The 24,088-nt window shown below is 34.7% G+C and overlaps 3 protein-coding genes across 3 annotated transcripts; all 3 read right to left on the bottom strand.

Annotated features, from left to right (window-relative positions):
• Nucleotides 1-2,380: 2,380 nt before the first annotated feature.
• On the bottom strand, nt 2,381-3,957 carry LOC118344663. Its single transcript, XM_035685765.1, has 2 exons — nt 2,745-3,957; nt 2,381-2,421 (listed from the first exon to the last, which is right to left on the bottom strand). The coding sequence occupies exons 1-2, from the start codon at nt 3,955-3,957 to the stop codon at nt 2,381-2,383; spliced, it is 1,254 nt and encodes a 417-aa protein (XP_035541658.1).
• Nucleotides 3,958-4,094: 137 nt separating this feature from the next.
• Nucleotides 4,095-5,129, bottom strand: LOC108992331. Its single transcript, XM_018966864.2, has one exon. It carries the CDS (start codon nt 5,127-5,129, stop codon nt 4,095-4,097), a length of 1,035 nt encoding a protein of 344 aa, XP_018822409.1.
• Nucleotides 5,130-15,690: 10,561 nt separating this feature from the next.
• LOC108992314 (blue copper protein 1b-like) lies at nt 15,691-16,382 on the bottom strand. Its single transcript, XM_018966848.2, has 2 exons — nt 16,173-16,382; nt 15,691-16,057 (listed from the first exon to the last, which is right to left on the bottom strand). The coding sequence occupies exons 1-2, from the start codon at nt 16,357-16,359 to the stop codon at nt 15,801-15,803; spliced, it is 444 nt and encodes a 147-aa protein (XP_018822393.1). The 5' UTR covers nt 16,360-16,382; the 3' UTR covers nt 15,691-15,800.
• Between the last annotated feature and the right edge of the window lie 7,706 nt (nt 16,383-24,088).

The raw sequence follows: 24,088 nt of genomic DNA on the forward strand, positions 1-24,088 counted from the left end.
ATTATCCAAACGGATTAAACCACGAAGCACCCTAGGCACCTCCCTAACAAATCTCCACTCTGAATTAAGACCCAATGCACCACTCCGAGCCAACCAATCCGCAACTTTATTTCCCTCTCTATAAACATGACAAACAACGCACACCATAGAATCCATGAGGGATAACGTATCTTCCCAAAAATCTTCTAAATACCACACACCACACCTTCTCCTATGCCACCACGAAATCACCACTTGCGAATCTAATTCAATTTCCACAAAATTAATCCCCAACTCCTTACAAGCTTTGAGCCCCTGAAGAACAGCTAACAACTCCGCTCTATTACTTGTACCGATCCCAATAGAAGAATTAAAAGCATAAACCATAAGACCACGATCATTCCTAATGATACCGCCCACCCCTGAACAACCAGGATTACCCATACTACTCCCATCTGTATTCAATTTAAACCACCCATGAGCTGGCTTTTGCCAAGCCACTGGTTGTACATGCTTTCTAATAGGAACCAAAACATGAATATTCAATGACTGTAAAACCTGTAAATCATGTCTGGAACAATTACTAACCTTTTTCATATCTCGAACTACAAATCCCATCCATCTACTAATAGAAAGCCGAACCGAAAAAATAGACTGGAACCTTCCCTCCATATGCGCAGCACAACGTCTAGTCCAAAGATGCCAAGTAATAATAGACGGTAAAATCCCCACTATTAATCCCAGTTGAGAATTAAAAGATGCCCTTCGAAACCAAATTTGTACCGTCTCCCTCCAAGTACGACCAATAGGAATACCAAAAATAGATCCATAGAAGTGCCATATAGCCGATGCAAATTCCCCTGTAAGTAACACATGATCTTGATCTTCATAATTACCTTCATCACAACAATCACAACGAGAAACAATCTGGATCCCAATGCGCCGAAGACGATCATCAACACTTAATGCCATGAACCACACCTTCCACATTAAAACCGAAACTTTAAGTGGAAGTAATTTATGCCATACCCAAGGATGCCACTCCATACTAGAACCTTGAACCCGAATATAATCCCAAGCGGATTTAGTCGAAAAATTCCCACTGTCATTCTTCATCCAGATCAATACATCAGATCCTCCCTTACACCCAGCCAAAGCCTCAATAATACTCTCCACCTTATCCTGACCAACTAACGTACTCAAAAACTCCACATCCCAACTATTGGACAACTTACACTCTTTAACTTGCAACATCGGATTACCCACTATCTGTAACTCATCAATTAGAGGACCCTCATCTCTCCATTTATCATACCAAAATAAAATATTACCATCTCGAACTCTCCATTTAGAATTATTAAAAACACTCGGAATACTTTTGACAATCATTTTCCAAAACCTCGTACCTTTTCTCATATCAATAAGACACCAACTCGAATTTCCCACATATTTTCCTTTAAAGAAACTAGCCCACAAAGATTCTCCTTTCAAAAGATTCCAAGCAAACCTCATATGCAACGCTCTTTGAATATCCCCCAAATTCCGCAAACCAAGACCACCCTCCTCTATTGGCTTACAAATATTCTCCCAAGCCACCCACTTTTTTTTTCCTTTACCATTAATCTCACCCCAAAAAAATGTGCTCAACAGTCGATTTAAAATTTTAATAATAGAATGAGGAACCTGTAAAACTGCAAAAATATGTAAAGCCATACTAGACAGCACATGACGAAGTAAAATTAAGCGCCCACCCGCAGATAATAATTTCATTTTCCAACCACTGATTTTATTCCAGACTTTGTTAATCATCTCCTCTAGATGCTCATGCTTAAGACGCCCTAAAACAATCGGAACCCCAAGGTATTTAAAAGGAAACAAACCTTCAGAGAACCCTGTCAGCCTTTTAAGATCTCTCTTTCTTGCTAACGAAATTTTAGGAGAATAAAATATAGCCGTCTTTTCTTTACTAATTTGCTGACCTGTCCATTTTTCATATTTTTCAAAAACCACCAAAAGTTCCTTAACCGATTTCTTACCCCCATTCAGAAAAATAACAATATCATCAGCATACATAAGATGAGAAATATGAGGAGTACCTCTAGCTTGGGAAAATTTTCCAATCTTGTTCCCATCAAAGCTTTGTTTCAAAAGTCTAGAAAGTACTTCTTGAAGAATAATAAAAAGGTAAGGCGAGAGAGGATCCCCTTGGCGCAAACCCCGCCTCCCTTGAAAGAAACCTTTCGTCGTACCATTAAGCATCACAGAATACCACACATTCGAAATACAAGCACTAATTAGAGCACAAAAGGAAGAAGGAAAGCCAAAACACCTCAAAACCTCAAGCAAAAAATGCCACTCCACCCGATCATATGCTTTAGCCATATCAACTTTAATCATAATATTACCACCATGTGACGTCCTCTTCAGAGAGTGAACCATTTCCTGGGTAAGACTGATATTCTCAAAAATACTTCGCCCAGGTATAAACGCACATTGTTCAAGAGAAATCATTTTGGGAAGGAAACTTGTCATGCGATTCACAATAATTTTTGAACAAATTTTATAGAAAACTGAACAAAGGCTAATTGGCCTAAATTTATCAAACCCCGACGGCACATCTACCTTCGGGATAAGCACAATATAAGAAGCCGAATAAAATCTCGGAAGGCGTTTTGATAGAAAAAATTCTGAAATGGCTTCTAAAACATCCACTTTAACCACCTCCCAGCAACTCATAAAAAAACCCGCGCCAAAACCATCTGGACCCGGAGAACTATTAATAGGAATAGTTGATAGAGCCTCTTTCACTTCAACCAACGAAGGGATCCCACAAAGCCGGACACAATCCTCATCATTAATAACCGACGAAATTAAACTAGATAAATCAGGCACCTCCCTAACCGGATTAGATCTTTGAAGAAAATCAGAAAAATAATCAACAGCTCCAAGATGAATTGCTTCCGGAGAATTAAACTCCAACCCATTCGAGGTTCTTAACTGATGAATTTTCCTATGCTTTTTATTAGATAACCACACATGAAAAAATTTTGTATTCCTATCACCACCCATTCTCCACTTAATTTTAGCCATTTGTGCCAATCTAATATCCTCCCTAATCCTCCAAGAAGACAACTCATTAGAAGTCCTTACTAATTCCCTTTCAATATCAGCATCCCAACCTCTCTGCAACAAATTTTCCAGATTCTCAATCTTATCTTCAAGAATAGCAATCTGAGTATTAGTTCTCCCAAATACACTCTTGTTCCATACACGCAATGCCACCTTAAGTTTTTTAAGTTTAGTAGCTAATTTAAACAGCCCCGAACCAATAACCGATTCAGACCAAATCGTTTGAACAAGAGTCATAAAATCCGGATGCTCAACCCACATTTGCTGAAAACGAAATGGAGGTGAACCATAAGAGAAAGGATCACTTAAAAATTCTATAACCATAGGACAATGGTCCGATGTAGTCCTAGGAAGATACAAACAATGAGCAGTCGGAAAAAGAGATAGAAAATTTGCATCAAGTAAAACTCTATCCAGCTTTGCCCAAGCTCTAGATAAACCTTGCTGACCATTACACCATGTAAACTTACCACCTTGTGAATTCATTTCCAACAACCCACCCTGATGAATCCATTTATTAAACTCATCAATTGCAACTCTATTCCTCGGACGCCCACCACACCTCTCAATATCCGACCGAATTACATTGAAATCCCCAGCAAAGAAACACGGCTCCCCACCCATTCTATCCGAATTCAACTCCTCCCAAAGCAGCTGTCGTTCAAGCCTATTACACTTTGCATAAATAAAATTACCCAAGAAATGATTACTTCCTTCGGTAATGCATAATGACACAAACTGCGAACTCATGCGAACCACCTGCACATCCAATTCATTTTTCCAAAACACCCAGATTTTACCACCATCAGTCTCATTTGATATCGCCTCATCAAATTTCAATAACCGCATGAAACTATGGATTTTAACCACACTCTGAAAAGGTTCCAGCAACACTATCAATTTTGGCTTATATTTAGACAGCATTTTTTGTAATCGTCTCTTAGAGGTACCTAAACCTCTTACATTCCAAACTAAAATTGATCCAATCATTGAGAAAACTTTTGTGTTCTAGTGATCACCCGCCTAGAACTACGGATCTTCTCAAACTGCCTCTTTTGATATTTACGCTTAACAACTTCATCTTCAGCAGCCGAGTGATATTCCTTCTCCTGCAAAAAAACTTCCGCACATTTCTCAGGCTCCGGATCAGACATCGAGCCATCTTCCAGACATACCTCTTCCGCAGGTCCATCATATACTTCTTTTTCTGCAGAACTAGGAATAACTTCTCCCTCCCTCATATCTGTTTCTAATTCTGTTTCCGTCAAACAGTTCGCACAAGCCAAATGTCCGTTCATAATTCTTGGAACCATCTCTTCCGCAATTTCCGGAATCTCAAGATTATCCTCTTGATCCTTTTCCGGTTCCAACTCCAAATGATCAAGATTATCCGTTTGAACAACTAACACCCGATCCTCCTCAGCTGGTTCTTTTGACTCAACCTCTGTATGTTCAAGAACTGGAATATTAGTAGTTTCAAGAACTGGAATATTATTCTTATCCGTCGGCTCCTCCACGATCGGATCTTTTTGCCGAACCCACACATTACTTCCTACATTTTTTTTCCCAGCACGGCAAGTCTTTAAATTATGTCCCTGTATATGGCATTTAGAACAGAACGCTGGCAACGTTTCATAAACAATTTCTTGCTTTCTGCTAGTTCCCAAACCAGGCATTCCAATCCAAAAAGAAAGTAACGGTGTCTTAGCAACATCCATTTCAACACAGATGCGAGCACCATCAGTCCGAGTAACACAACGAGTAGAGTTATCACTTCTAATAAATCTACCAATAGGTGCAGTAAGAATTTTAAGGAAAGATTCATGATAGTAATTTGGAGGCAAACCTGGAAGTACAATCCACACCGGAACAAGCGAAGGTTCTTCTTCTTCTTTAAATTCTGGAGTCCAGTGGAATGGACGGTAAGGAATTCCATCGATATCATTGACTTCACGAGACAGAGCCTTATTGCAATCCTCTTCTGAAATCATTCGAATAAAAACATTCTGAGGATGCCGCATGTTGGAGACGACTGGAACTCCATCAAGATTCCATCGCTTATGAATGAAGGCCCGAATGGCATCCAATGATGGTCTGTTTCTCAAAAACTTCAATACGATCGAATACCGAAAAAGGTTCGGCAGAACGTTGGACTTCTTCCTTAGAGAACTGGAAAAAAATTTCTCCATCCTTAGACTTCGGCAGACGAAAAGCCACAGACATATCTGGAAGAGGTTGAGGAACCACCGATACTAGATCCACGAAGGGACGCCGACCTCCGTTGATAGCAGCAGCAGCCATTACGTGCGTCAAACGAAACAAGAAAAAACTTTCAAGGAGAGAGCCATTCTTGGAGCGTTCTTGGAGCCATTCTTGGAGCGTCCCCTATTTCTTTTGACGTAGCATCCACATAAACTTCAATGCTCTTATATAAATATATTTATATATATATATATATATTTTACATCAATGCTCTTTTATTTTACTTGATGTTTTTAGTATTTGATTTAGTTCAACTCCTTAATTCATGTTACCCACCAGAGTTTGAAATTTTAATAACTAAAAATATCTTCTTCTTTTTGAAATGGAATATGTATCTTAATGAAACATGAAACCGAATGAGGTACATAAAGTTGAGACCGGGACACTTATATATACACGCCGAACGAGATTTGGAAAAAGGAAATAAGGCTAGCTGCACAGGCGAATTAAGGATTAAAGAAAGAATGGTTCTACATCTACGTTTGTATTTTCTGGTATGTAATTTTTATTTTTTTATATTTCTTTTAAATATGTCTAGTTAAGTTTTCCACTAATTTTGAGAATGAAATCTCATTAATGATAATATAGTAGTATTATTTACGAGATTGATTTTTTTGGAGTTATTTATGTTTTCAACGATCTATTGTTCTTGCTTCATATTAATTGAAAAATAGAGTTATTGATATGAGTTCAATAATATTTTTCTCATGATATAGAACAATTTTAATCAATTGAGAGATTGATTTATAATTTTGACAAAAATAAAATATTATATTTTTATGATTTGTCTTTTAGTGTTTTAGGCTCCCAGCAAAGCAATGATGGTAACCCAGCTCTTTTACGGTAAAAAAAAAAAAAAAAAAAAATAAAAGCAATAAGTCAGAAAACACCAACTGTACCAGACTATTTTTCATATCAATTTAGCTTTCTCTCCTCTATCTATTAGTCTCATCGCTATTATTTTATAATTTCATTTCAGTGCTTGAAAGAGATAAAATTATTGAAATAAAATAAAATAAAATAAAGATATTTTTATAAAATAATATTATTTTTATAAAATATTTTATAAAAGTATTCTTTATTTAAAATATAATTATATAAATTATTATAAAAAATATTATTTAGAAATTATTTTCCATAATAATAACCCAGCTCTTTTACAGTTAAAAAAAAAAAAAACCCAATAAACTCAACTGCACTAATCTTTTCTTTCATATCAATTGTCTCTCCTCCATTTATTTATTAGTCCCATCATTGTTATTTTTTAATTTCATTTCAACAGTATCTGAAAGAGATAAAATCGTAATAAAAAAAAAGGAAAATAGATGAATAAATGTTATTCTTCATCAATGTTTATAGACGCTTTCAATCATAGAATAGATATAAAAATATAATAAATAATTTAATTTTTTTAAATTTTAAAATAAAAATAATACTATAAAATTATATTTAATTTTTAATAAATCATCTGATCTGATCTTAACTATATCTCCAAATCCACTTGTTTTAATTTTCAATTATGATTTTAGTTTTAGTTGAACTTGATTTATTTGTTAAATTTTTATAGGTACAATAAAATGGACAAGAGCTGAATGCATCTTACTAATAGATTTTCTGCAACATATGTAGAAGGGGTGAATCAATTTATTGGTATTGCACGTGGTCATGCAGACAAACTGGGTAGGATCAGGTGTCCATGTGTCAAGTGTAAGAATGGATATTATAGGACTATAAATATAGTGGAAGATCATCTTTTCATTAAAGGAATTGATAAGAATTACACGCAATGGATATTTCATGGTGAAGATGAAACATGGAATGAAAATCAAGTTCTTGACAATGTTAATGAAAATGACTGGACAGAAAATATTGACGATGTTGAAGAAATGTTAGATGATATTTACATGGGAACATTTATGGATACTAATGTAGGAGAGTCTTCCACTAGCCAAGGTCCCGCATTGCCAGAATTAGGAAATAGAAATTTTGAACAGTTGTGGGAATTAAGATTCTCAACGTCAACTTTATCCAGGTTGTGTGAAGTTTTTAAAATTGACTTTCATTATAAGGTTGCTCCATTTGAAGACAATTAATAATTGGAGTAATAAGTCATTTGACATGTTGATCGACCTGTTGAGGAAAGCACTTCCCGATGGAGAGATGTTGCCTAAGTCATACTATGAGGCAAAACAATTGAGGCGAGGTTTGGGTTTTAATTATGATAAGATAGATGTATGCAAAAATGATTGTGTACTTTTTTGGAAAGAGCATGCTAGTAGTCAAAAGTGTCCTATATGCAAAGAGCCAAGATGGGTTGACAATGAAAAAAAAGATAAGAAAATTCCTCATAAGGTGTTGCGATATTTTCTATTGAAGCCAAGATTGCAAAGGTTATTTATGTCAAAAATTACAGCTGAGGATATGAGATGGCATAGAGAAAAACGAGTTCAAGATTTGAATAATTTCAGACACCCAGCCGACTCTGTGGTTTGGAAAGAATTTAATAAATTGCATCAATGGTTTGCTCAAGAATCTCGCAACGTTCGACTTGGACTGGCAACAAATGGTTTTAATCCATTTGGTAACATGAGTACATCTTACAGCGTGTGGCCGGTACTGCTTATGCCGTATAACCTAGTTCTTTAGAAGTGCATGAAAGATCTGTACTTCATGATGACCTTACTTATTCCTGGGCCTAGGGCACCTGGAAATGAAATTGATGTGTATTTGAGACCATTGATTGATGAATTGAAGCAGTTGTGGGAAGAAGGTGTAGATACATTTGATGCATCAGTATCAGAAACCTTTCGATTACATGCAGTATTATTATGGACAGTAAATAATTTTTCTACTTATGCAAACCTCTCCAGATGGAGCACTAAAGGAAAATTAGCGTGTCTAGTGTGTAATGAGGAGACAGAATCTATATGGTTGAAATATGGGCAGAAGTATTGTTATATGACTCATCGTCGCTTTTTGCAACCAGAGCATATTTGGCGGAAAAAAAAGCTATTTTTAATGGTAAAGAAGAGCATAGATTGGCACCTCATGAACTGTCTGGCAATGATGTGTTAGAACAGCTTATAAATGTCAGAGATATGCAATTTGGAAAAACAAATAAGAGAAAACGTGCAGTAGAGGAGTTGAATTGGACAAAAAAAATATATTCTTTGAGTTACCATATTGGTCAACCCTGAAATTAAGACACAACCTGAACGTCATGCATGTTGAGAAGAATATTTGTGATAATGTCCTAGGAACATTGATGAATATAGAGGGAAAGACAAAGGACACAGTCAAAGCACGAAAAGATTTGCATCAAATGGGTCTCAAGAAGGAACTACACCTAAAAGAAGATGGCGGTTCTTATCTAATGCCAAGTGCACCCTTCACATTGTTAAGTGATGAGAGAAAAAGTTTTTGTGCTTGGATAGAATCTGTGAAGTTCCCCGATGGTTATGCTTCAAATATTTCTCAGTGTGTGAACGTTGTTAATCGTCAGATATCAGGAATGAAAAGTCATGATTGTCATGCTTTTTTTACAACGGTTACTCCCAGTTGCAATTCGTGGATACTTACGAAAAGATATAAGGATGGCATTGATTGAACTAAGTTTTTTTTTTAAAGAACTATGTTCACGTACGTTAAACATAGAGGTCTTGAAGCAACTAGAAAGCAACATTGTCATCATTCTTTGCAAGTTCGAAATGATATTTCCACCAGCTTTTTTGATATAATGATACACTTAGCTATTCATATACCACGTGAAGCATTGCTTGCAGGACCGTTGCAATTTCGAAGGATGTATCCTATTGAAAGGTTTCTTGACAAACTCAAAAGATATGTACGAAATCGAGCACGTCCAAAAGGGTCAATTGCGGAGGCATATATTGATGTTGAATGCTTGACATTCTGTTCTATGTATTTTCATGATGTTGAGACAAGATTTAATCGAGTAGAGCGGAATACCGATATTGGGCAAGGGAATGAATGTAGAGGTTTGTCTATTTTTTCTCAGAATGTTCATCCATTAGGATCCTCAACACTTCACAATTTAGATGAATGACTTTTTGCAAAGGCACAATGGTATGTGCTAAATAATTGCACAGAAATTGAGCGCTATCTAAAGTAAGTAAATCATGTTTGATTTGTTTAATTGCACATGTATATGAGTTATTAATTATGTCACGTATTGATATAAATTTTATTTGCAGTGAACACCATGAGGAGATCAAAGCAAGATGCACAAATAATATATATCATAGACATGAAGTTGAATTTCCAAAGTGGTTAAGTATTTTTTTTTAGCAATATGGCGATATTTCTAATGTGTTGAATACAATCCATATAATATTATTTTGCTAATTGTTATATTTTGTTTGTTTTGCATTATTTTTAATAGATTAAACATTTGCATAGCCAGAATGCATCTGGGGTATCTGATCAATTATATGCACTAGCTTGCGGTCCTGACCTACAAGTTACATTCTATAATGGTTGTATCGTGAATGGTGTTAGATTTCACACTAAAGAATGTGAACGAAATTGGTGCACACAGTGTAGTGGTGTACTTGTTAACTTTTAACTTTTACGGAGTTTTAAACGATATTTTGGAGCTACATTACTTGGGAGGTCATCAAGTATTCCTTTTCAATTGTGATTGGTGGGATATTGGAAAACGAAGAACATGAATACAAATAAACAATCATTTTACAAGTATAAATATATCTCGTGTTTGGTATAAGGACGATTCTTTTGTCTTAGCATGTCAGGCATCACAAGTATTTTATCTCAATGATAAAGAATTGGGAGGAATTGGAGAGTGGTAGATAAAATTACTAATAGGAACATCTATGATGCACCCCTGATGGTAGAGGAAGAAGATGGAGAAGTAGCTGATACTGAAGCATATCAGGAAAATGAACCTTTCGGGTTTAATGCATCTGTGGAACTTGATGAGGAGGAATTGACTCCACTGTTGGGAGATGATGTGACATCTGAGTATGTTGATGTGTTACCTGCCAACAATACAGTTATTAATGAGCATCTTAGTGATGAGGCCATGAATAGTAACACCGATGAGGAAGGAGGCTCTGATAATCAGTTCTATGCAGAAGAAGACATCTTGGTCACTCAGAGTAATACAGACACTGATGATGAACTATAGTGAATATGTTTTATTGTATACCAAATTGAGGTATTTATTCTCTCTTATAAAATAAAGTTTGACTGTTAAGTAATACAATAGATTTAGTTTTTTTTTTTAATTATTATTCAATTGTTGTATGAATTAGTCTATTAGAATATATGGTTTTTGCAATGACTTTGGTTTAGGGATTTATGTAACCCCCAGAGGTCTTCCCCCATTTGTAAAATGTATTCTTACACCATAAGAGAGGGTTATCAATACAAATTGGGGATATCGTCTCTCTTATTGAAAAAATGGGCATACACTTTTTATATTATACTCTTTAACTTTTAGAATAAAGTTGAGATATATTATCATTTTTTATACTGATTAAGAAATTATTAAATTATAATTTCTTCAACTCTATTTGAAAATTTAAAAAGTTCGTACATTTTAACTTTTAAATTGAAGTTGGAAAATTGTTATATTTTTAAATCAATAAAAAATGAACAGACTTTTAATTTTTATTTGGGCATGTATTATCTTTTTTTATATATATAACAAATTGTACGTACATTCTTTTAGTTTTAATATAAAGTTGGTGACATATTATCCTTTTAATTAATATATAATATAAAAATTGTACGTACATTTTTAACTTATAGAATAAACTTAAAAGGTTTTTTCTTTTTAATCAATATAAAAGAAGTGTATGTACAATTTTGACGTTCTATAGTTCAAGTTTTATGATGTGTTACCGTGGTCCTTTGAACCTAATATACACATTTTCTTATCAAGTATAGTTGACTTATTATCAACATATGAATTCAATTAATTCTCTATATCGTTGTTATATTAACATATAGCTAGTCTTGTTTCTATTTCATCTTTCTTGCTAGTCGTTGTTATATTAACATATAGCTAGCCTTGTTTCTATATCATCCAGTGTATTTGGTTACACATTGATGTTAATAATTTTTTAGTTATAAAGAAATATAAATATATAGTAGATGAGAATTCTTTTAAAACCATATAATCCACTCTCCACAAAAAAATGTGCATCTTAATGGCATCTTCATATTTATTCATAATTAACTAATGATATATTTGCCAGCATGATTGTGAACGAAATATAGATTTTAGAAGAACATAGATTGATTACGTTTGAGAAATAAAAAATAAGAAAAAAAATGGCACATGAGTTAATACAAAGGCAAAAAATGGCACAAGATTTTATCATATATTGAGTTATTTGATTAAAAAAGTGGCAGATCAATAATCCTACATTTTCTCTAAGTATCTTTTTTTTTTTTTTAATTCCAGAACACAAGACATTATCAATTTATATTTTATATTTATAATATTTTATATATACATAGGTGGTGTTTAAAGCCCTGATTTGAACGAGTAATTCTGTAAGTCCGGGTTACGCACGCCTCCATATGAATGAAATTTTCATAAAATTACTTATAAAAAAAAATATTTTATATATAAATATAAATATAAAATATTATATATATTTTTATATAATATATATAATTTCTAATTTACAGATCATGGATTCAGGTGATAACAACCAACCATGCATTGAATCAAGGGAAAAAGGCATGGCACGTTAGTCCTTGATTTTCTCTTCAAGTGAGTGGGTTCACTAGGTTGACAAGTTCAACAAATGAAGTTGGCGGCAATGTCAATTCGGCTGGCACTTTTTTTTCCCTCCAGATCTCATTTTTACTCCTTGCCTTTATTTCCATATCCCACCATTTTCAGAGCAGTTTTTTGTACGTATTCATTGCCTTTTTGTACGTATTCCTTACCTTCTTCCTTACCTTTAGTTTCTTTCTCCACCAATTCTCATTGCATTTTTTTTATGTATTCATTAACCTTTCTTTGTCTTTTTCTATCTTAATTATTACTACACTCCATCAATCACTACCATTTTCAGGTAAATCTCTATAAATTGTTCTAATTCTTACTTTCTAATTGTTTAACACTAAAATCTCTATTGAATCAATATCATGAAGCTTTTGTATGTATATTTTTTTAATAATTATGGCTCCAATTACTACTCGAGGACGTGGAGGACAATCATCCCGATTGACTTCAAGAGGTGCTCCTACGGATCAACTACGATCCTTTCATGAAGGATCTTCTTCTATAGGGGGATCCTTGCCAATAGACTCAACAATAATTGGTAGTCAAGTGCATGAAACACAGTCAAGTGGTGAAGGAGCATGTAAGTTAAATTTTTTAATTTTTTTAAATCTTAATCTTGTAATGGTTTTCTAATTTTTTTCCTAAACTATATTTTGATATACCATGATGTACTTTTTAATTAGCTTCATCTTCTTTAGTTATGGTTTGTGATGCCTCTCATGATTTCACTTCTTAGAAATTCTACCGTAAAACTTATTTCATACTTGGTGAAATCTTTTTCTATTGTGTTTCCTGAAAATACAAGGTGGGGTCATCGGTAATTGATATGACCTGCTGGTCTTTAATATGCCATTAACGGCTAATCCCATTATCCCAAAAGTAGTTTTTCAGGTTATGTGCTTATTTAATGCTACTTTCTTTTGGGTGCGTATTTAATTATGATTTATTGATAGCTAAGTTTATGTGTGTATGCATGAAGTTTAGTGTCGGCTCCAAGATCCTCATAACCTGATTCTCAATTGCTAAAATCTCTATAAACAAAATAATTAAAAACTATATTTCTGGTTTCATAACCTTAATAATTAAATGTATAGTTCCAAATGGATTTGAAGCAACTAAAATATAAGCTAAAATAGAGTTGCTGCCATGTAACTCTTTCTTTAACACTGCTAGATTTAGTAAAACACATTGGATTGGAAGCACCCACAATAATATTTGTAGCCTCAACCAAAAGTTTAGATATACCAAATCAAGTTCCATTTATTTCCTTGCATCTAAAAGCATAACACAACCCAACCAAGCATACCAACAACATTTTATATGAGTGGAATTAATCCCAACCAACCAAGCATACTAGCAACAAACTCACTACAACTCCATTATTCAATCCCAACACTTCAAGACAATTCATCAATAAACATAATCCAACACAAACATAATCACACATTTAGAAATCATTTCCGTCCTCACAAATCCAATATGAGTGAAGTTAAAGATTAAATATTAAATCCATCAACTACAAACAATCCAACCATTACATTACTCCAATATTTAGCATCAATTCATAGGATTCCACTTCACACTCCCATATGCATAATCTAATAATTTCACAACCCAATATCATCACAAGCCACACCAGCTTTCCTCAGTCTGCCACATCAACACAATCAATTTATAAAACAGATTTGTCCATAATTTAACACAAACAAGCAATCACATAAACAACCTAGAGCTCTAGATAAAGGAATAGCTGTTATACCATAAACAATCTAGACGTGGCTACAGTGTTGCTCGGGGCTGTAGTTTTTGCTTGCTGCCGCTTGAGGAGGTGTCCAATGGGTGGCCGGACAACCATAGAAGCTGTGGCCTTGTGGTGGTATTGCATCGTGGTGGCTGATGGCATGGGTTTCCGTGGGACTGACCAAGAGGAGGGGCTGCGTCACGGGGGGTACCTTGATTTTAGGAGGCCAGCCGTGAGACATGGGAGGAGCAGTCGTGGGGTTGCCATTTACGGCGGTGTTGGGTTGCTGTGCACAGGGGAGGCGACTTGAAAGGGAGATGATCCGAAGCTGAGAGGAGGAGGGGTTTTTAAATCTTCCATCTTGGTGGCGTTAGGTGGATTGATAGCAGTCTTGTTATTACCTGAGGAAATGAGAGAAAAGGAAGAGAGAGGGGAAGGAGAAGAATTTTATGGCGGAGTGATCTTAAATTAGTTGGGGAGTCGGCTTGGATACTCTTGCTGATCTTGAATTGGCCTAGTAGGGAGGAGATCAGTAAGGGCGAGAGAACATTCATTAGGAAAGGAGGAGACTACCAGCAGCGATCGAACCAGCAGAGGGCTCTTGTAGGAGGTTTGTGAGAGAGGAAGACGAGTCTTAGCGAAGAGAGAGGAATCAGGATTTTGGGGAGAACGGTTTATGGGTTTTCAGAAAAAAAAAATTCATCATCTTAGTTTTCATCATCTTCTCATCTAATGTAAAGTAATTATTTTATCTCAACATTATTATACATGCATGCATCTTTTATAAGAGCTACAAAATAGTAATTTTAAAAATGATTTATTCCTATATTTTTCAGCCACTTCTAATGTGAAACGAGGCCGTGGTAGTTAAGTTATGAAACTCTTTTTATTGTAAAATATTATATTTGATGTACTACATCAAGTCCCATAATTTTTAACTAACTTTCTGTAATCTTCTTCCTAAACTAACCATTTCACTTTGAAAATATTGTTCAAATTTCATAAGATTGAGAGTTATATAATATAATACATACTCCAAATAATTTTTGGACACGAAAGTAATCACGTCAATCCATCAACATATATATTGGAAGTAATTGACAAAAATAATGATAGTACTTCTTACAACTATTTAATCACTCATTTTCAACAAACTAACATGCATGATTATATATGGCATTCATAAAAAATATAAATTTTTTTATTCTAATTCATATTTTAAATAAGGGAAATGATATTCCAACCGAGAAAGGTTACCAGCAAAGTCTATCGATTTTTTTTATTTATTTAATAGTTAAAGAAATACTTTTTTGATGAGCATGTGATTTATTTTTTAAATGTTGAAGTATTTTAAAGAATGTTTGAAAAAAAAATTACACTATCAAAAGAAAGTTTTGGTGATTTTTGTCAATAAATGTAGCATTATCCTTAAAATAAATACCCTCTATTTAAAACCAAGTTATAAAAAACTGTACGTACATTATTTCAACAATAGTGGGCTTCTAGTCTCGTGAATAAAGTTTGGAGATGGGCCACAATATAGAACAGCTATATATATAAAAAGGGCTTCCATTCGTCTTTTATGATCTTTGTGCAATTATACCATACCTTTACATTTCTATGGAGAACAACACATAGTTTCAGCAAACGAAGGATATAAGAAAGCATCATAATATAAAAACAAAGGCTGTTTTATTTCATTCATGGTGATATATCAAGAAGAAACACAAAGCATAAGTAATTGGGAACAAACCCTTTTATTGATATGCATTAATCATGCAGATGATCTGCATGATTGAATGTTTTTGTACCATAGAAAATAAAACCTGATGAACAACACACAGCAAGCACTGCCTGCGTCGTTTTCAAGCCCTCGATCGGCGTCGTTAAGCTGGTCATCGATAATTAACTCGGATGTGGCAATGGGATAGCAAAGAACTTCATCTGTCCCTCACGGCAGTGACTGCCATCCTCTGCTGTAGAAGCAAAGTATGCAGGCCTCCAGCGGTTCAGCACAAACTCAAAACCTTCGCCACTTCCTTGTGTTTCGTTTGCCAGCAGCTTCGCACTACTGAAGTTACATGCCAAATAGCTCAATAGGTTTGGTAATAGGTAGACATTTGGAGCAACAGAGGTGTCACTTGGGGGTGCATATTTGAATACTAGTGCAAAACAAATGGAAAGATTATTAGAACTTAAACTAAATTCAATAGTTTGAGTGATATTAATTGCCAATTTAATGCCATATATATTAAAGTAATGGCCAATATTACCCACCTAATTTATCGTTCAGGTAGAAAGGACTTGTTTTGAGAGCCCAATCTGTGTAGTTGAAGCCAAAACGCCAGCCTTCTGAGCCTCCGACAACAATGGTTCTAGCCTCACCAACTAGCAAGAAAGAGGCTGCAATTGCAAGTAGAATGAATCCTTGTGCACCAAAAGTAAACGCCATCTTCATTCTCATATAGAATCCACCAATATATGGCCTTAGCATGAAAGAAAACCAAGGTGGAATGGAATGAAATGGCTGGTAAAGTGGGTTTATATAGGAAAACTAAGCCAAAATGTTTCAAACCAAAACGTGTAGGGCTTATAATTCAATTCAAAGGGGTTGACAATCACATGATCAGTTCCAGTATTCGTAATTTTGGTAAGTTTCCATTAGGAATAGAAAATGATGCTCATGGTTATGATTAGTGAGGCAGTAAGTTATCCAATTAAAACAACTCGTTTTTGTCGGCGGGGTCGATCTAGATGTAACCTTTTAACACAACGGTCTCAACGGTCAACCAAGGGCATCTCTTGTATCTACACTACTTTTTCTATTGTTGAGCTGCAATTCCTTCTTTTCCTAACATTTCCAAACCCACTTTCTCGGGAAACTTGGGTATAATATGGTATATATGTTTTTGGAGAAATGATCGGTTGCATTTCGCATTTTTAAAAAATAACTTGATCGAACTTGATCGAAGACGCACTTACGTCCCCATTCAGCATAAAAGCTAGGAACGACTGATTTGCACTCTATTTGGAAAACATAGTGGAGATTCAATTAACTGCATGCATATCTCCAGGGCACAAGAAGAGCAAATGCAGGAAAAACTCAAACTTCAGGCCTTGGGTTCGAGGAGTTTGGACCTATGACGTCCCATGGCTGTGGAGCACTGAATTAGAATATTCAACCAAGTTACTCGTGTAGGTCGTTGACTAATTATTTTTATTATTTATCTTTTGTTTTTTCACGTTTGATGTATAAGCAATGATGTAAATAATGTAGAAGCAAAATCAACTCTTTCTCACTTGTATTCCAAAATTTTCATTCAGTACGTACGTACAACTTCAACCTTATTTTCATAAAGTTTCTGCATGATTAATGATTTATTCATCTCTAATTTCCATTATTGCAACCGGCCACTAATGCACGCGGGTGTTAAATAACATAAAAAGAAGAACAGCATTGATGAAAGAATGCACATGTCAAAGGCCTTTGTGTTCTTTTACATGTTTTCCCATTTGAGTTTATTACTATTTTGAATGCATGTAGTAGCTATTTATAGAAAATAAAGTCACATTTATAGAAAATTGAGAATTCAGTAAGAGAACATAAAAAATATCAAATAAATCTCTTATAGTCTTACGTATTTGGTCGTCTCTCAAATTGGTTTTTCATATTTTTCTCTTCTTCTCAAAACTCAACCTTTATTGAACTTTTCTTGTTCACAAAAACTAATATAGGTTCGAATACCAAACGGGCAAAACTTGTATAAGCTCGGTTCGACTCGATTTAGATTCGTGAACAAAGTTCGCATGAACTTGACTTGACTCGTTTGAACTCGTTTTGAAGCTCGTAGCTTGTTATATATGTATGTGCTATATTTATTACATGTTATTTATATTTTATATTCTTAATTATTTCATTAATTAATTTATAGTTTACTTTATTTAATATATTTATTATATTCCCAAAGTGTGTATGGGATAATTTGTATAATAATATATCATACAACTTGAACTCTTGATTTATTAAATTATCTATACATACATATATATATATATATATATATATATTAACTAGTTTAGTTTATTACATTTATATTTTTTAAATTTATAACTATAAGTTAATTTATTGGGTAATTCTTCTCATCAGCCACTATTCACTATCCCACACCCTATGTAAAAAAAAAGAGTTATCAAGTGTGGGGGTGAATGGTGGCTGATGTATAACAAAATCTTAATTTATTTTATACGAAGTTATACTATAAGAATGTTTTAATAAAAAATAATAGGTTAAATAGTTAATGGGTTAGAGTATTTTGTAAAACTCAAAATGTTTTTTTTAATAATGGAAAGATAAGATTCAGAATTAAAAAATAAAAAGAAAGGGAGTTCGAGCTACTCAACCTCAAGTCGTTTGTTTATTTTTAATCGAGCTCGAGCCGAATTTAAATAATTTAATGGTTAACAAGCTGAGTTCGAACAAGGATATCTGTGTTTTATTCAAGTTCGATCCGTTGAACGAGTAAACATGCTAATCGAGTTCGAGTATCCTTGTTTGACTTCGACTCAACTCAATTTATTTGCAACCCTAATTGTGTTTAATTATGATAAAAAAATAAAATGAAATATTATATATTTTGCAAGAAATAAAAGGATAATTTAGTTTTAAAATAATCAGGTAACTAATGTTTACAGGAATTTTTAGAAGAGGAGTGCTATGTCTATAAAGAAAAATACGAAACAAAACTTACATTTAACATGTGGTAGTTAGGTCATGAAACTCTTTTTATTGTAAAATATTAAGTCCCATAATTTTTAACTAACTTTTTGTAATCTTCTTCCTAAACTAACCATTTCGCTTTGAAAATATTGTTCCAATTTCATAAGATTGAGAGTTATATAATATAATACATACTCCAAATAATTTTTGGACACGAAAGTAACGAAGGAAATAAGAAAGCATCATAATATAAAAACAAAGGCTGTTTTATTTCATTCATGCTGATATATCAAGAAGAAACACAAAACACAAGTATTCCTCACACACTTGTTTCCCTGAAAGGCATTAAGTGTACGTAACTTAAAACCAAAACAAAGTAATTGGGAACAAACCCTTTTATTGATATGCATTAATCATGCAGATGATCTCCATGATTGAATGTTTTTGTACCCTACAAATAAAACCAGATGAACAACACACAGCAAGCACTGCCTGCGTCTTTTTCAAGCCCTCGATCGGCGTCGTTAAGCTGGTCATAGATAATTAACTCGGATGTGGCAATGGGATAGCAAAGAACTTCATCTGTCCCTCACGGCAGTGACTGCCATCCTCTGCTGTAGAAGCAAAGTATGCAGGCCTCCAGCGGTTCAGCACAAACTCAAAACCTTCGCCACTTCCTTGTGTTTCGTTTGCCAGCAGCTTCGCACTACTGAAGTTACATGCCAAATAGCTCAATAGGTTTGGTAATAGGTAGACATTTGGAGCAACATAGGTGTCACTTGGGGGTGCATATTTGAATACTAGTGCAAAAAAAATGGAAAGATTGTTAGAACTTAAACTAAATTAAATAGTTTGAGTGATATTAAATGCCAATTTAATGCCACATATATCAAAGTAATGGCCAATATTACTCACCTAATTTATCGTTCAGGTAGAAAGGACTTGTTTTGAGAGCCCAATCTGTGTAGTTGAAGCCAAAACGCCACGTCGCCAGCCTTCTGAACCTCCGACAACAATGGTTCGAGCCTCACCAACTAGCAAGAAAGAGGCTGCAATTGCAAGTAGAATGAATCCTTGTGCACCAAAAGTAAACGCCATCTTCATTCTCATATAGAATCCACCAATATATGGCCTTAGCTTGAAAGAAAACCAAGGTGGAATGGAATGAAATGGCTGGTAAAGTGGGTTTATATAGGAAAACGAAGCCAAAATGTTTCAAACCAAAACGTGTAGGGCTTATAATTCAATTCAAAGGGGTTGACAATCACATGATCAGTTCCAGTATTCGTAATTTTGGTAAGTTTCCATTAGGAATAGAAAATGATGCTCATGGTTATGATTAGTGAGGCAGTAAGTTATCAAATTAAAACAACTCATTTTTGTCGGCGGGGTCGATCTAGATGTAACCTTTTAACACAACGGTCTCAACGGTCAACCAAGGGCATCTCTTGTATCTACACTACTTTTTCTATTGTTGAGCTGCAATTCCTTCTTTTTCTAACATTTCCAAACCCACTTTCTCGAGAAACTTGGGTATAATATGGTATATATGTTTTTGGAGAAATGATCGGATGCATTTCGCATTTTTAAGAAAATAACTTGATTGAACTTGATCGAAGACGCGCTTACGTACCCATTCAACATAAAAGCTAGGAACTGATTTGCACTCTATTTGGAAAACAAAGTGGAGAATCAATTAACTGCATGCATATCTCCAGGGAATTACAAGAAGAGCAAATGCAGGAAAAACTCAAACTTCAGGCCTTGGGTTCGCGGAGTTTGGACCTATGACGTCCCATGGCCGTGGAGCACTGAATTAGAATATTCAACCAAGTTACTCGTATAGGTTGTAACACTCCGTATTTTTAGTATATTTTTAATTGAAGGATTATTTGTTGTTAATTTAAAATTTGATTATCTTGTTTTAAATTTTCAGATTTTAATGGGTTTATTTTTATAATTTTTAATTTGAGAAAATTAAATTTGACATGATTCCTTAATATTAATTATTGTTATGCATTTAATTTTTTTTCATATTAAATTAATTTCTTGCTGGATTTAATTATTTATTTTCATTTTAATAACTACATTTGAATTATTTTATTTCACTTGCTGTTTTAAAATCGTTTCTGTTGGATTATTTTTGTGACCCAAGATGTAAGAATTGAACCTCATTTCTTTCCCTACATTTTCTCTTTCCTCTTTCTCTTTCTTCCTTTTTCTTTTCTCTTCTTTTTCTTTTTCTTTCTTCTCCTTCTCCCGCGCGCGACCTGTCTCTCCCTCTCTCTTCCCGTGCGTCGCCCCTCTTCCCCAGCCCGCCGCCGTGAGCCGGCGGTGACCGACACCGCCCCTCCCATCAACTTCCCCACCGGTCGGCGACCCCACCCCTGCATTTCCAGCCCTCCTCGGGCCGCCGTTAGCCACCACGAGCTTCTCCATGTCGCTGCACTCTTTGCGCCGCTGCGCCGCCGTCGTGCCACCTCCGACCACCATTTCTTCACCACTTCATCTTCCACCTCCTAGCAACCCAATGGACCCAACCCCAGCTCCGATCCGTCACTGATGAAGCACATCTAACTCCATTTCCGTTTTGGGTATCTTTGCACTTCAACCACCCTTTGTGCCGCCACCCACGGCCAACCACCACCACCACTAGTTCCACCGACATCCCTAGGCCCTACCCTATCAATCTCGGGTCTTCGTTTGCACCCGTTCAAAAGTGGGTCTTTGAGACCCACGGCCACAGTGCATTTGGCACTGTTTTGTTGCTGCGTTGTCGCTTCTTGCTGCTCCGTGATCTTTCAAAAATTATATTATGGCATTGTAAGTATTTTTTCAAAGAAATTTTGAGATTTAAATGTATTTCACGCTAACTCATATTTACTGTGAATTGGTTGGTTGTGCTGGACTGAGTCCGAGGAGTAAGGGGTTCGGTTGGATTGGATGATAGAGTTGTTTGTGTGATTGGTTTATGCGACGAGATTTGTTGGCTGTTTCGGATTTAAATATTGATGTTTTGTGTTTGACGTGGATTATGGTGGATATTGGTGATTTTAGGAAGTGATGATATATATTTTGAGATTATGAAGGTTTTATGTTTTTTAGGAATTAAAATAGGTTATTTAAGAAGCTTAGGCTTAAATATCGAAATCCGTGATTGATTGGAAACTTACAGAAATTATGTGATTATTTTTATAGGTGACGATTTATAGTTGACTCGACATTTTTGAGGAAAATTCTGAAAAGCTAAGTTGTCCAGGTAAGCGGGGTTCCTATACTAGATTTGCATAAAAATAAAATGGACTGAGGTTGATTTTTGAAAATAAACATGTTTTGCTATGAAAATATATTTGAACTACCTCAATTATTTGTTCTGCATTACTCATGAGATTCTGTTTAAGAATAAAGTAATTTTTGGCATGACTGGTGTAGACGAGCTATTTTACATTTTGCTTCTAAACTGTGAAAAAGAGAGCGAATATGAAAGTTTGTGCATAAAATTATGTTTTGTGATTTCTGAAAACTCTGTTATGTTCTGAAGATGTTCTTTACTCTGATATGATGTGGTTTCTGAAAACTCTGTTCTGTTCTGAAGATGTTCTGTACTCTGATATGACATGATTTCTGAAATCTCTGTTTTGTTCTGAAGGTGTTCCGTATTCTGATATGATGTGATTTCTGAAAACTTTTAGCATGACATTCTGAATCGGGATGTGGTTTGTGGATGGTGACCTATTTGGCCTACCACGGGTGCTAATAGTGGCTTCTGTTTGGGTTGGTACCAACTCTTCTGTTTCTGGTGCACCCACTTTGGAAACAAAGTGATTTTTTAGTGGTCTTTCCTGTATGCACACTCAGGGTTTCGAGAATAAATAAGGGGAAGATTCACATTCTGTTTCTGCTCGGTTAGCTACCGGGGTTTGCACAACCCTACCACGAGGGTTAAACATGGTCTCTGATGCGATATGATGCTCTGGTATGATGGTGGTCAGTTATGCTATGCCAAAAGAATTTGAATAAAAATATTTTTGAACTTTCGCTCTGATATTTTTATAACATGTTCTGATTCTGCATTATGAAAATAAAGTGTTTGTTCTGCATTCTGAAATCTGTAAATGCACATGTTTGCATACTAGTATATGTTCTCTGCTTACTGAGTTGTTGATAACTCACCCCCCTTTTATCTCCAATATTTTCATATGATTGTTGGATATTTCAACTGAGGATCAGGACTATGACAAATTGGGTGAGATGACTTAAGAATAGTGGATTAAGAATAGAAGCTTTCGATAAGTATTGGTAATATTTGATAATTATATTGTTGAAATGTGAGTATAAGTGACATGTAGAGAAGTTGGTAATTTTTTTGGGAGTTATTGTATTGAGGATTTTAAATACGAGTAGGTGTGGTTAATTAAATTTGAAGTGTTTACGTTTGATTTGAATCTTTTGGAAGAGTATTTGCAACGTTGGAGTTGATTATCTGGTAATATGAGTTAACTCTCCGGACCCTCGGAGACGGGGCGTTACATAGGTCGTTGACTAATTATTTTTATTATTTATCTTTTGTTTTTTCACGTTTGATGTATAAGCAATGATGTAAATAACGTAGAAGCAAAATCAACTCTTTCTCACTTATATTCCAAAATTTTCATTCAGTGCGTACGTACAACTTCAACCTTATTTTCATAAAGTTTCTGCATGAATGATTTATTCATCTCTAATTTCCATTATTGCAACCGGCCACTAATGCACGCGGGTGTTAAATAACATAAAAAGAACACCATTGATGAAAAAATGCACATGTCAAAGGCCTTTGTGTTCTTTTACATGTTTTCCCATTTGAGTTTATTACTATTTTGAATACATGTAGTAGCTATTTATAGAAAATAAAGTCACATTTATAGAAAATTGAGAATTCAGTAAGAGAACATAAAAAATATCAAATAAATCTCCTATAGTCTTATGTATTTGGTCATCTCTCTAATTGGTTTATCATATTTTTCTCTTCTTCTCAAAACTCAACTTTTATTGAACTTTTCTTGTTTAATGGTTTTTTTTCCTGGAATCTTTTGTCTCACAATCAAGCCCTTTATTTTCATCTTAAGTAGCAAGTGAAGTGATCTTTGGAGGTAGGACTACCGTAACTAGGGAGACAATGGTTGCAAGTAGGGAGGGGGTTCAGGGGAATGTGCCCCTTGAAGCAGCTAAAGCAAGTATGTAGTTTGAGTTCGAGTTTCTCCTGTATATCTCTTTTAATTTCTGGTGTTAATACGGAGACATGAAATGGTCCAACTTCTTATTATCTCCACATAATAATTATTTCACATACTCTCCTCGTAATGATAAATTCGCTTTTCGTTGCTATCACTTTAATGTATAATATGAAAATTATGATTGTCAAAATCTAATTTTCTAATGTTCATAAAAAGCTTTTGTATAACCCTATTAAGAGGCAGAAGCCCACTTTTTTTCC

This window comes from Juglans regia, chromosome 15 (genome assembly GCF_001411555.2).
Source record: "Juglans regia cultivar Chandler chromosome 15, Walnut 2.0, whole genome shotgun sequence".
Taxonomy (NCBI): domain Eukaryota; kingdom Viridiplantae; phylum Streptophyta; class Magnoliopsida; order Fagales; family Juglandaceae; genus Juglans; species Juglans regia.